Source organism: Thamnophis elegans, chromosome 3 (genome assembly GCF_009769535.1).
Source record: "Thamnophis elegans isolate rThaEle1 chromosome 3, rThaEle1.pri, whole genome shotgun sequence".
Lineage (NCBI taxonomy): Eukaryota > Metazoa > Chordata > Lepidosauria > Squamata > Colubridae > Thamnophis > Thamnophis elegans.
The window spans coordinates 18,583,401-18,596,246 of NC_045543.1; the positions used below are offsets into that span (position 1 = coordinate 18,583,401).

The 12,846-nt window shown below is 37.9% G+C and overlaps 1 protein-coding gene across 1 annotated transcript in view; it reads right to left on the reverse strand.

Annotated features, from left to right (window-relative positions):
* RANBP17 (RAN binding protein 17) overlaps positions 1–12,846 on the reverse strand; it is a 186,489-nt gene that overhangs the window by 1,136 nt on the left and 172,507 nt on the right. Inside the window, exons 26-27 of the mRNA XM_032214676.1 lie at positions 7,200–7,298; positions 3,447–3,574 (exon numbers count right to left, since the gene is read on the reverse strand). Coding sequence (XP_032070567.1) covers positions 3,447–3,574; positions 7,200–7,298 — 227 coding nt within the window. The remainder of the gene's footprint in view (positions 1–3,446; positions 3,575–7,199; positions 7,299–12,846) is intronic.

The window sequence follows — 12,846 nt, forward strand, 5'->3', positions numbered from 1 at the left end:
TGCTTTCTTGGGTATATGCTTATCTTTACTGACAATTGAATCCACGTGATTGCTCCTTATGTACCATATTTTTCGGAGTATAAGACACACCAAAGTTTTGAAGACGCAAATTAAAAAAAAAAGTTTTTGCACTCTCCAAACTTCCCAAAAACAGCCTGTTCCCCCACCCCCCAAAGGCATGAATAGCCTTTATAGGGGGCTTGTAGAGTGCTCCTGGGGAGGTGCTCCTCCCCCAAATGAGCAAAAAACGGGCCCGTTTTTTGTCAAAAAATTGCATGCATAGCCTTTAGGAGGCTTATAGAGTACCCCTGGGGGCTGGGGGGCCAAAATTAAACAAAAAATGGACCATTTTCCACTCATTTCTGCCCTCCCCAGCCCCCAGGGTCTCTCTGAAAGCCTCCTACAGGCTCTGCACGGCCATTTTGGTGAAGAGGGCAGGGCTTCAGGAGGCAAAAAATGCTGTATTCAGTGTATAAGATTTTCAGCCTCTTTTTTGAGGGAAAAAGGTGCATCTTATCCTCTGAAAAATACGGTACTTAATACATTTTCTCTCCATAATTAAAAACTAGACTTTTTAACCTTCTATTACACCGCTGGAAACAAATTTTCAGCTATTTAATGTTAGTGCTGCTTCCCAGGCAATAATTGTATCACTTCTATGGCAGGTGTGGACATCTAGATCAGTGATGGTGAACCTTTTAGACACCGAGTGCCCAAACTGTGCGTCCACACATGCCCAAATGGAAAGGTGTGCATGCAGGCATGAACGTGTGCACGCACTGACATGTGGGTGCGCACAGGAGGACATGCGCACATGTGCAGACATGCACATGCATGGACATACATATGTGTAAACATGCAAGTGGACATGTGCGGGCATGTGCAGCAGAGACCCGAAGACCAGCTGGCGGGCAGGAGGCTGGGCATCCCAACACCGGCAGCACAGCAAGAGGCAAGATATTTTTCTTTCGTGAGCTTGTTTCATCGTTTGCAGGGAAACAGAAGCTCACGAAACAAATGCCACCGAGATCTGACTAGGTTGATGGTGCGCGTGCCAGCAGAGAGGGCTCTGCATGCCACCTCTGGCACGCATGCCATAGGTTCACCATCATGGACCTAGATGGCCTCCAGATGTTTTGAGCTACCATTTTCATATGTCTGAGGTACTATGGTCAATGGCCAGAGATTATTCAGCTGTTCTTCTGGAGGGCTCTGGATCGGGGGAATTTAACTTCGAAAGAGAATGAAATATTTTAGCAAAGTAACATGACTTCCAGGTGATCATTCATCTTACAGGCGACTTCTTATATTACCTGCTGAATGCCAATGCGGTTAAACTTTTCAATGTTATCGCTTGCATTAAAATATTATGAGAACAACAAAAATAGGCTATATAACTTCTGGGAAGCTGCTCTACAGAAAAGTGTTGAGAATAATAATATACATGTAATATAAAAGAATGAGAAATCACATGGGGTTTACTTTTTAAAAATGTAGTATTTTCCCCATATGCATGTCCTGTAGAACAAAAAGAGATGTCCATATTCTGAATCAAGTCTCTAGGTCAGTGTTTCTCAATCTTGTCAACTTGAAGATGTCTGGACTTCAACTCCCAGAATTCCCCAGCCAGCAGAGAAACACTGCTCTAGGTAAAGTGACTGGACCAATGGAATGAGATACTAATAGAGATCTTAGGAGGAATACCGGAATTGGAAAATTGGAAAAGCCACTTATTTTAAATAGTTGCATCCCTTTAGAAAGAAAAGGTATATAGTTTTGGGGTGCTACTGGAGGTTCTAAGACAAGTTGCCCTGGCCAACTTGCCATGGCCAACTCACCACAGGATAATTTGACACAGGACAATTCAATGTTGCATTAATCGCTTCATTCAGTTTTCTTATCGGTGACCATATTTTCATTGAAATTATTGCAACTCTTGTTATTTCTGGATTGATTTTATTTTATTATTGGCCAGGGTTCTGTTGAAATTAATTTAACTTTTGTATTTGTTGAATTGTCCTGTGGCAAGTTGTCCTATGGTGAGTTGTCCTGCAGAAAGTTGGCCCTGTTGAGTTGGCTGTGGCGGGTTGTCCCATTCCGGCTTCTGGAGTCATTATAGGAGGTCCTGGTGACCTTAAGGCGAGAATACCTACTTCCAGACTTGGCAAATATATCAACTATATTCTTCTCCGAATATGGACTGTTTATCTACCTCACTGATGTTTATGTACTTGCAATCTCATGCTATATTAAATCTATATGGTTCAGAAGATGAAGCTGCTCTAGGTATTTGATTATGCCCATATGTATCCATACTGAAGCACCTTCAATGAGTACCAACGATTTACCTAGGCAAGCCATGGTTTTGTTTTTTTTAATATATATAAGGCTTCAGAGAACACCTGCCTGATTTCTTTCACTATCAAAAACCTGGTTGAATCACCAAGTTCTTCACAGGAAGCTTTGCTACATTTTGTCAGCATGTCAACTTGAAATCACTTGAAGGCAGATCTTCTTGCTTGTATTCTTAGTCCTCTGGAATACATCTCTGCCCCTCCCCCCCATCTCTTCCTCCCAAAATGTTGAGGAGCCTACATTCTTTTAAATACAAGTAGTCCTTGACATACAACTGTCTGAAGTTACGACAGATCCCTCAAAAGCTACTTAGGACCGAATTTTACAATTACAATGGCTGCAGCCCCTCTTGGTGACATGACTGCTGACCTGTATGGCCGTTTTCAGCATCTTGAGTTATGTAACCATGTTTTTTGGGAGGTTTTTGCCAGTTTTGGGTTTTACTTTTGGCTTCTGGCTTCTGATAACACCCGCCCACTAGGTTAATGGATTTGCTTAATGACTGCTACAAAAAAATGCTTACAATTGCAGTTGTAAGTCATCATATGGCTGAACTCATCATGAGTCCAGTCATATGATGACTTACAACTGCAATAACTTATAACTATAACTCTGGGCTCGATTACAGTTGTAAGTTGAGGAGCACCTATAGATGTTGAAGACATTTCTTTCCTCTTGCCATTCATGAATTCATTTATATGGTTTTATAACTATTTTAGGAAGGATGTTTTAAATTAGGCTTAAAGACCCCATGTTAGAAACAGCAGTGCAGAAGTATACATCCTCTTGAGAAAATATTTCCCAGTTGTCCATTAAGTTCCCTGGAATGGCTTTAGGCAGTCCTTTCTCAGGCTAACCGACATCACAGCATTTCTTCTGTGGAAGGAAGTAGGTGAAATCCCCCTCCTCCCCCTCCCCCAAACCGCAAGACAGTGCCTTAAGCTTTCCAAGAAAATGCAGAATATAAATGCAGTAAGTAATAAAACAAACCTGAATTTATAGCTTTTAACGTATGTTGTATAACCCCTCAAAATGAAAGTTAATGCATGCTAAAATTTATCATTTTACCTTTAGATATTTGTTTGTCTCACCTGTCTCTGTTTTTTACCAGCAGGTTTTGCTCGACTCCTTCCATTAGGTTTCTAAAGCACTGATGAAGGAACTCTTGCTTTTCAGAAGGCTGGCTGTTTATCAAACTTGCCCTTAATTCACTGAAGTACTGACAAGACAATGGGCAAAATAATACAATAAAAATGACTGAATTTAGCGGATCAGTGATTGTCAAACCCTGACTACAAAGCAGTTCAGTTTGGGGAGAATGATTGCCTAATTTCCACTGCCTTTCAAGACGATACTGTTCTATGGCGGGAAAGATGTCTCAAGATGATTTAATCCAACTTATAGCACTGGGACATTCACATAGATATTTTTCACCTATTAAGCCACATTAAAACAACAGCTTGAGAAAATATGTAGGTCCCTTGTATCCCAGTGCCAACAGGGCAAAAAGGACAAGATTAATGGAGCACAGTCCAGAAAGTGCTAGTTGCATTTAAGTCATACAAAAATTGAAAGACACCAAGTCGGAGGCAGAATTCTAAAAGATGGTTTATGTAATACATTAAATAATAGGAAGAGCAGCAGCATTCTTTTTATTTGGTATGTATTTATATCTAAGCACATCTAAGATCTACTTATTCTTCATACAACCTCCCTGTGGAGTAGCTTGAGTTAAGAGGGAATGGCCCAAAGGCAGATTCAGAACCCGAATCTCTTCTGTACCCAACCCAACAATAAAACCACTACAGCAGGAGTGGCCAACTCCAGGGCTGTGGCCTGGTACTGGACTGCGGCCTGTTGGAAACCGGGCTGTGCAAGTGAAACCCCCCCCCCCCCGGATCTGCAATACTGGAAAAGTTGGGGACTGCTGTAATATAGCACACAAGCTACATAGGAAATTTTAGCACTTCTACAATTTAATTGTAGAATGGCATTAATGACTTCTTGTAACTGTACTTAGTTTTAAAAAAAGAACAATGATTTATTAATATGAATCCAGAAATAATATCCTAGAATATTTCTAGATTAGAAATTTTGAAAATTAGTACATGTGCTGTAATAGCAATAATAATTCCAAAAACCAAGCACATCATCAACATGGTGTCCTCCAGTTGAACATAAATTTCCATAATCTAAAGTCAGCAATGTAAATGGAAAAGTTCATTATATAATCTACGGCAGAGTTCCTCCCTGTCACTGCACATTTTCCAGAAGGAAATCAAGCAATGTACTTCCACAAAAGTGCCACTGGCTTGAGAAAGACGTATCTCCACATAGCATCTAATTTTGCAACAAAACTGAAATAAACTGGCTCCAATTACCATACGACTGGATTTTTAAGGAAACGTAGCAGTGAATGTTACAAGCACATAGCACGTTTGCTGTTGGTTGTCACCCATATCTTCAATAAATAGATTTCTTAAAGTCCTCCGGCCCCACACCGCATTCTTAATTCAGGCAAACTCAGAATCTGCTCAGGATTTGTAGATAAATAATGCCATACAGATACATTTTACAATGAACCTGCGCCATGATCATTAGAATGCAATATTGTTCCAGAAGAAGGAAAATTGTGCTAGTCTCATATTTCTTACTATTCATGATTGCACAGCTATATTTCCTTGTGAAATATTTAATTCCTTCTTACACTAAAGCTGCTAAAATCAAAACCACATAATTAATATAGAGCCAGGCTAATATTTAATACTATAAATCAGAGACATTGGCTAAACAAAAGTGTTGCCAAGAACAAGATTGGGAATGCATAAGACTACTTATTTCCACCTTTTATAATGATGCAGTGACTCGGGGCAGATAGAAAATGATTAGTTTTCCTCCCAAAGTAGGAAATATTGCTTCCATCTGTAAAGGATAATATTGTGATGTCATAAACTTTTTCTAAACACTGAATTTGCCCTTATTCCCTCTCAATCATTTTAAAAGAACTGCTTCTCGTATGGAGCTTGGATTTAAATCACAATAATACACCAAGAAGATGAATGACAGTGCTATTGGATATGGTTAAAATTGGATCCTTCAGCACAGGTGAATGATGAGACGGCGCTTCTATACTTGATATATTTTCTTCTTCTATTAGTTTCCTACCAGAGCTGGGATTTCAGTTTGAATTTTAATGTATGCGGCTGCTGCTAATCTTAGTGTCTTATATTTTCCCAGCACCATCTTATTGTATAGACAATTCATTCTCCAAAGCAGTAATGCACTGCCACTTGTGACTGCCCAGGAGATAAATAGATTTGGAATAAAGTCAAAACTTGCATTGAAGTATGGAGAACACTCCAGGTCAATATCATCAGAAACAATCCCTTAGCATCTGCTGCAAGCTTGTACATGTACAGAATAGCTGATATTGTATTGTACTCTACTGAAAGAAACAGGTTTCTTTCTGTTATCCAACTTCGGCTTGAAGTCCAGATGCCAAGTGCAACCCTCGCAAAACCCAATGATATGAAAAATACTGGAGCCACCAAGACCGAGTTTCAATGGCTAAAAACCACCCAAAGGTTTTAATGGTAGCTTGGAAACTTCAGAATTTTTGTTGGGAACTGTTTTCTTTGCGAGGCTCAGGTGCGGGGAATTGATTGAATACAGGAGAGCATGGTGAAATATTTTGAAAAACACTCATTATATAAGAGAGTCTGAATTATCCCCAGGACAGTAACAAAATGAAGTGTAGCAAAGATTTGGGCTAAATACATATCAACATCAAAATATTAAAACAGGTTTGTGCATACACTGAGTATACAATGAGCCTGGTTGCTCCATAAAAGGAAAGGAAAGGACACTTATTTGCAAAGCAGAAGAGTAAATGAAGAGGCTACCTTGAGTATGTGAGATCATCTCCAATCTTACAGAACTATTCAACAATCAATATGAAACATTTAAGAGAAAATATTGTGCAATACTGATCAACTATGGCATGGCCTCATTAGATCACAATTCCATAACATAGGTAATACTATATGAAAGTATGGGCTGATGGCCAAGTTGCTACTTTACAGGATGATATCAAATTACAAATGATAATTTCTTAAGAAAAATATGCTTTCAATCCTGAAGATCAAACTTTCCAGCCAGGTCATAATAAATTCAAATTGCTGCTAACCAATCATCTATAGTTCCTCTTTTAATTCTTGCTTAGCACGAGTAATTGATTTGTATTATTGGATTTTGCTTCTATCACTGCGGAAGAGCAAGACTGTTCTGAGATGCAACATACAACATCTCAGCTCTAGGAGTTCTCATAGGAATTGTTGATCACCCTCCTCTGTTCTACATAATAACAGGCACTAGTTGATGCCATCTGAGTTAGAACCTACTTTGACCTCCACTGAAATTTAGGATTGAAACTTCCCAATGGATGATCTATTACTGGAGATGAATGAGGATGTGCAATCTCCCAGCAGCTCTTAATATAATGGAAATTTTGGTGAGCTATCACAACAATAAAATAATAGAAATAACAACTATAAAATGCAGACAATGTCTTGTGATATTTTGTAAATGTGGAAATTAATGTTCAGAAACCAAGTGTCATGATGCTCATCTTAGACAAATCATGTATGCTTATCTTATATTCAAGGAAGGCAATGGATTCAACAGCTTTTGCTATCAGAACAGGACATCATGAGTTCAAGTTTACACTTTTTGAGCATTTCTATTCAGATTCCCTTAAAAGGGGATGCAGAATTCAGGTTTTTTTTAGCAGAATTCAGTGCTATGTCTACAAGTAGACGTGCCATTTATAGCTATGGGATACTTACTTTTCCATTGAGGAGTATGAGACCCAAGAGTGGTCTTGATACAGACCATTGATTTCTACAATCCTCAAAAATTATAGTGTTCATAAGGATGGACATCATCTGAAAGAAAGAAAGAATTTTCTTCAGAAAAAAAGTATGTGTTGAAATATTTAATATGCTCATTATACATCTTTGACCACAGTGCTGGAATTTGGATTTAGTATGAGGCTTAAAAAACAGACAGCAAAGCTCTTCTGGAATATACAAAATATTAAAGAGAGAATTCATAGACGAGGAATTGTAAAAAATGATTATTCCTAAATCAGTCAGTAATCACATTGTTACCCTTCAGATAAATATTTGCACAGCCTATTAAGAGATACCGGATCAATTCTGGGCAGGATGCAGTTAAAGATTTTGAAGGCACTTTTATCATTGTCCATAATTTGCTTTGAAATTTTAAACACCTGCCTCCAAAAGAGTATAAAATAAACAAGCAAAGAAGGCAGAACACTCACATTGACAGCACAGTACCCTTTAGCACAAACAGCAGATAATGCTTAATCAGGTTTAGAGTATTACACTTATAAAATCTGTCCATTAAGCTGTAACATACTACTGTTATAAATAAAGCATCCAACCCAATATCAAACACAAAGAAAATGGGGAAAAAACCTTAAATTATTTTTCCAAGGCCAAGAAGTAACAGTGAACTGAGTCCCTAGAGAACTAACCACACACTGCAAGCCAGACTGTAATAACTGCCCAAGAATAAGTCAAACAACATGTTTCACTAAATGAAAAGAGATATTCGGAGCCCTGCAAATCACTCAGAACAAGGAAATTATCAAAGATTACTTGAAACTTCAGCACAAAAAGTACACTGTAGAATAAAAGCAAGGCTTTACTTTATTGCTGTCAGTACATGTGGAGAGCAAGCCATTGTCCACGCTCATAGCTTTTATAAAATAAAGGGACACAATGGATTGTGTATGAAATATGCTAAAATGCCTTTGCTCTATATACATACCCCAATATTAAAATAATTTTAATAATTTGCCCATGGAAAAATAACATTTCTACATTATTTTGATATAAAATCTACTACAAAAGCTCAGATAAAAAAAAGAATATACTTCTTGTTGCTTTAACATTGTATATGAATGCTCTGGCATTCCATCTATTAATTCACCCATTGTGGTGATTTACCTGGAAAAAAAAAAAAAAACCTTGGGAACATCTCTGACTAATTCCTACCACAATCTTTTAAATACAATATTTCCCCCCAGCAATAATTTGTTTAAATCAGCTCCTTATTTGGGGACATAGACTTAACGGTCTCAGATTCTGGCTACATATAGGATATCTTTAGCTTGTTGGACTTCAACAACATGCTTAGGACATTGTGGCAAAAGGTCTCGTAAATTGTAGGGAAAGTAATTCCATTTTAGCTGCGGTGGAAAATCTGAAAATGGAGAAGCAGCTGTTGGGTGGCGGGGTGGGGAGAAAATGATGAATTCTTCTCCAGTAAGTAATTTCCTAAAAGGGGCAGCTGGTAGACCAGGTCCAGAAATCCACTGCTTTAGCTAGCCATCTAAACTTCTCTCTGGGTTCACTCGATCCAGCTTTGCACTAGATACTGCTAAGAATCAAGCTTCCTTTCCAATTGTTATAAACACTTTCAGCCTGCCCAGGTTATAAACTACTCTTAACCAGAGGCAGGAGAAACAAAACTAACCAGCTGACCTTTATGTCTTCCAGGTACTCCTTTTAATTTCCACACAAATGCACGCCACAAAGTCTTGGATCATCATAATTTACAGTAGAACCTCTGATCTACTCATTCCATAACTTTAATCACAACCCGATTTGGTCACGACCCAAACCTAACCAAAATTAATGCAGCGGCCACAAATGGAACGCTGTTGTTTGTAAACGAACAACAGGAAATTTGGCCCTTACGAAAACAAACAAACCACGATTTGGTTGTGGTCAGAAGCGTTCATGACCAGAGGTTCTACTGTATATGGCGCCCTGTTGCCACCAAAACCAATGAAACTGGGAATAGTTAAACTGTGAGCCGAGGTGGCGCAGTGGTTAGAGTGCAGTATTGCAGCCACTTCAGCTGACTGTTAGCTGCAGTTCGGCGGTTCAAATCTCACCGGCTCAAGGTTGACTCAGCCTTCCATCCTTCCGAGGTGGGTAAAATGAGGACCCAGACTGTGGGGGCAAGTTGCTGACTCTGTAAACCGCTTAGAGAGGGCTGAAAGCCTTATGAAGCGGTATATGTCTAACTGCTAACTAGCTAACTGCTAACTCATTGGAATCATAATGTTTGTTTGAGGAGGAGAAAGAAAGAAAGAATCTAAGAGCCCAAACCATATAAACCCCCTGGGATTTATGGGGGGAAAGTTACTTTGGTCTCTTTATTTTAGTTTCAATGGAACAAAGCTAATTTAAACTGAGACCTGAAGATTTCCAGATGAAGAAACTTTAAGGTTTTTTCTTCTATGATTCCAATTTACCCTTCAAGCTGAAGGCTCATATATTGAGATGATAGTTTCCTCTCTACTGATGGATCACTGAAAAGTGTAAAGGGATTGGTCTAGATGACTTTGAAGATCTCTTCCAAATGTATGAATCTATGTCTCTTGGAAGCTGTTGCTCATGCAAATCGAAATGGCAAGTCTTTAAAGACCTACCTAAGGAAAGGAAAGTTACTGGTGCTTACTTTTCAGCACAAGTGGGAGAGATTAAGAATTCAAAAATTGGAGGTGTGGTTACCTCTGTCTGGACAGAGTACTGGCCAATTCCATTGTCTATTTTGAAATTGGCTTGGATGGTGGCTTCTTAAGCTGGCTTCATTTCCAACTAATCTTAGATAAGAGCTTAAAATTTGTCTCTGGTGTATAGAATTTAGAAGCTGCTTAGTGAAACAGAGTGCTTGTTTCATTCTGCAGCGTTTTCATTGTTAAAGCATTTCAGGCAACAGTAGGCAAGAGCATGAGCAGGCAATAGTAGGCAAGGCATCAATGGCTTGAATCTAAAGCAGAATTCATAATCTTCAAAATCTGCCATTGCTTTTCATCTGCAATACTAGCGTCCAACGGTCTACGAGATAAAATGCTCACTGTGATTACCCATGAAATGTAAAATGGCCCTGAATGAATATCTGATTTTGTGTATCAGCTTCTAATTTTGCCCAATTTTCTGAAGTTTTCCAGTAATATAGTTTGCTTTGAAAGAAATATATAAATTTAAGAGGAGAACATCACACACAAGAATTGTCTTGCTCCCCTTTATTATGAGCTTAATACAAAGCTAAATGTGAATTCAAAGATTGCTGCTGGCCTGTGATTTTGACAGGGTGGATAACTAGCCAAGCTGAACTATAAACTTTTTTTTTAACTCAGATAAAATATTAAAAGCAACACAAGGTAGATGCAAAAAAAAAAAAAAGAAACTAGCCAGGTGCTGACCCATTTACTTAGACACCAGTCTCCAAAATAACAGGAATATATAATTGCATAGAAGACTGTGTTGCAGATAAAGCAAGATGCTCACAAAAATTAAATTTATGTATTTTGCATAAATTATGTAAACAAAGTATTTATATATTTTATTTGAAAATATCTCCAAGATGGAATGTAATAATAAAAATATTTAGACTAAAATAAAAAGCCAGAATAGAAATAAAAACAGGGATGGGTAAACTTACATATCATAGTAACAGCAGAATAATTTGTCCAGCTGGCCTAAATTCATTTCTATTGGAATCATAATTTGAATTTACCAAACCTGAATTAGAAATCTGTTTTGAATGTTCTTTATAAGTAATATTTTAAAAAATCATTAAGAGACTTTTAGACTTTCGCTAAAGTCCAAAGTGAGTTTTTTAAGAGTCAGGTTAGCATGGCTACCTGGAGTGTCATGGAGGGTAGGCTATTCCACAAAGGGATACCAACTCAGAGGAAAAGTGACAATCCAGATGTTGTAGCAGGCCATTGTTCCAAGTTTGTAATAGGTTTCAGGAAACTAATTATGATGAATTGGAGACAAACCTGCGATTTTGGGAAAAATTGTAATAAATGGAGAATATGAACAAAATTTAGAAACAAATGAACATTTATGGTGTGCGTATGTATGAACAGGATTAACATGGAACATTTTAAACCTGAGTTAGCACTCTGATGTTTTTGCTATAAAAGAGGAGGGGAGAAAGATGCCATTGTACATTGCTTTTCAATATACAAGATAAGGGAGATAATAATGGAGCTTTCTTTTGCTCCACTTAGACATTGGAGAGGGAGAGCACATGCCATGTCTAATTTTGAGTATAATATTTTATGGAAGTACCAACAAATTCAAAAAGATTCAGATGAAGGCAACAATGATAAAAGGTTTTTTGAATAGTTCACAAGTCAAGAAAACTTGAAGGAAATGAAAAATTTGAATTTATTGCCTGTCTTTTTCATAGGTGAATGATCCAGAATTGAGCATTGCCCTCTGGATTGAACCTTGATGAAAGGTAGGTCTTTTTACTCCAGAAAAAAAGGTCAGTTTCTCTGGTAAAATAGAGTTGAAGCTTTAGATATGTGGGAGAATTGAAGCCAAACATGTCATTAGCAGAGTATAAAAGGTAATTTTTTTTTATTGCAACCATGTAAATAATACTCCTAGTGCACCCTATTAACATTGCATTTTATAATCCTTCCAGCCTAATCAGATTACTGTACTTCTAATCGCTGTGTATAGATATTCTCATTCCTACCCAGTATGATAAAGATGTAAAAGCATATCATGTGTCATCGTTCACAATTAGCAAAGAAGTTCAAGCTCTTCACCCAAACTATCACTAGCTGAAACAGAAATAAAAATAACAGCTTCTGCAGTGTGGATCCTCATGTACTGATCACTGTAAGTAAACTTCCGTCTCAGGAGCAGCCCATATTCTTTCTTTCTCTCTTTCTCTTTCTCTTTCTCTCTCTCTCTCTCTCACACACACACATACACACACTATTTAGAAACCACCTATCTCCATCACAGAGTGACTCTGATATAGTTTGTGTTAAGCATCTCAGGGTAACCTCCTCAAGTTAGACAGGCTAGGTACTGTTCACAAACAAGCCTAGGAAAACTCTATTTAGGACCTCAAAGACCAGCTTGGATAGAGACCTGTATGATATAAATCAGTATGAGACAGTTTAATATGTTCAGCACTCCATTCTTCAATTCCCTATTAGTATATATTAACAATTGCATCAATCACAAACTGCTGTGTATAGTTCCCACACATTGTTCATCACCGAGCAACCTTATTTAATCGATTGACACTGGTTATGGGAGGTTGGAACTCCATGCAGTCTAGGACCGGGGCAAAGTAGATTTTGAAAGAGACTCAAATTCATTGACTTTTCTTTGAAAATTGGTTGAAAGAGACAGATGTCGTTAGCACCTCTACAACAAATATATATAGTACAGGGAAGGTAAGCCCCCAGCAGTCACTGGACTTCACTGGTATAGCACTTCAGAAAATAGATAAGACTCACATGATATAGTGCCAATGTAAGTATCTGATGATGTTTCTATGATCCTAGCAACCAATTTCATACCTGAATTCCATACACAGTAAACAAAATGAAGCACTTCATCTATAGGCAAGTAACAA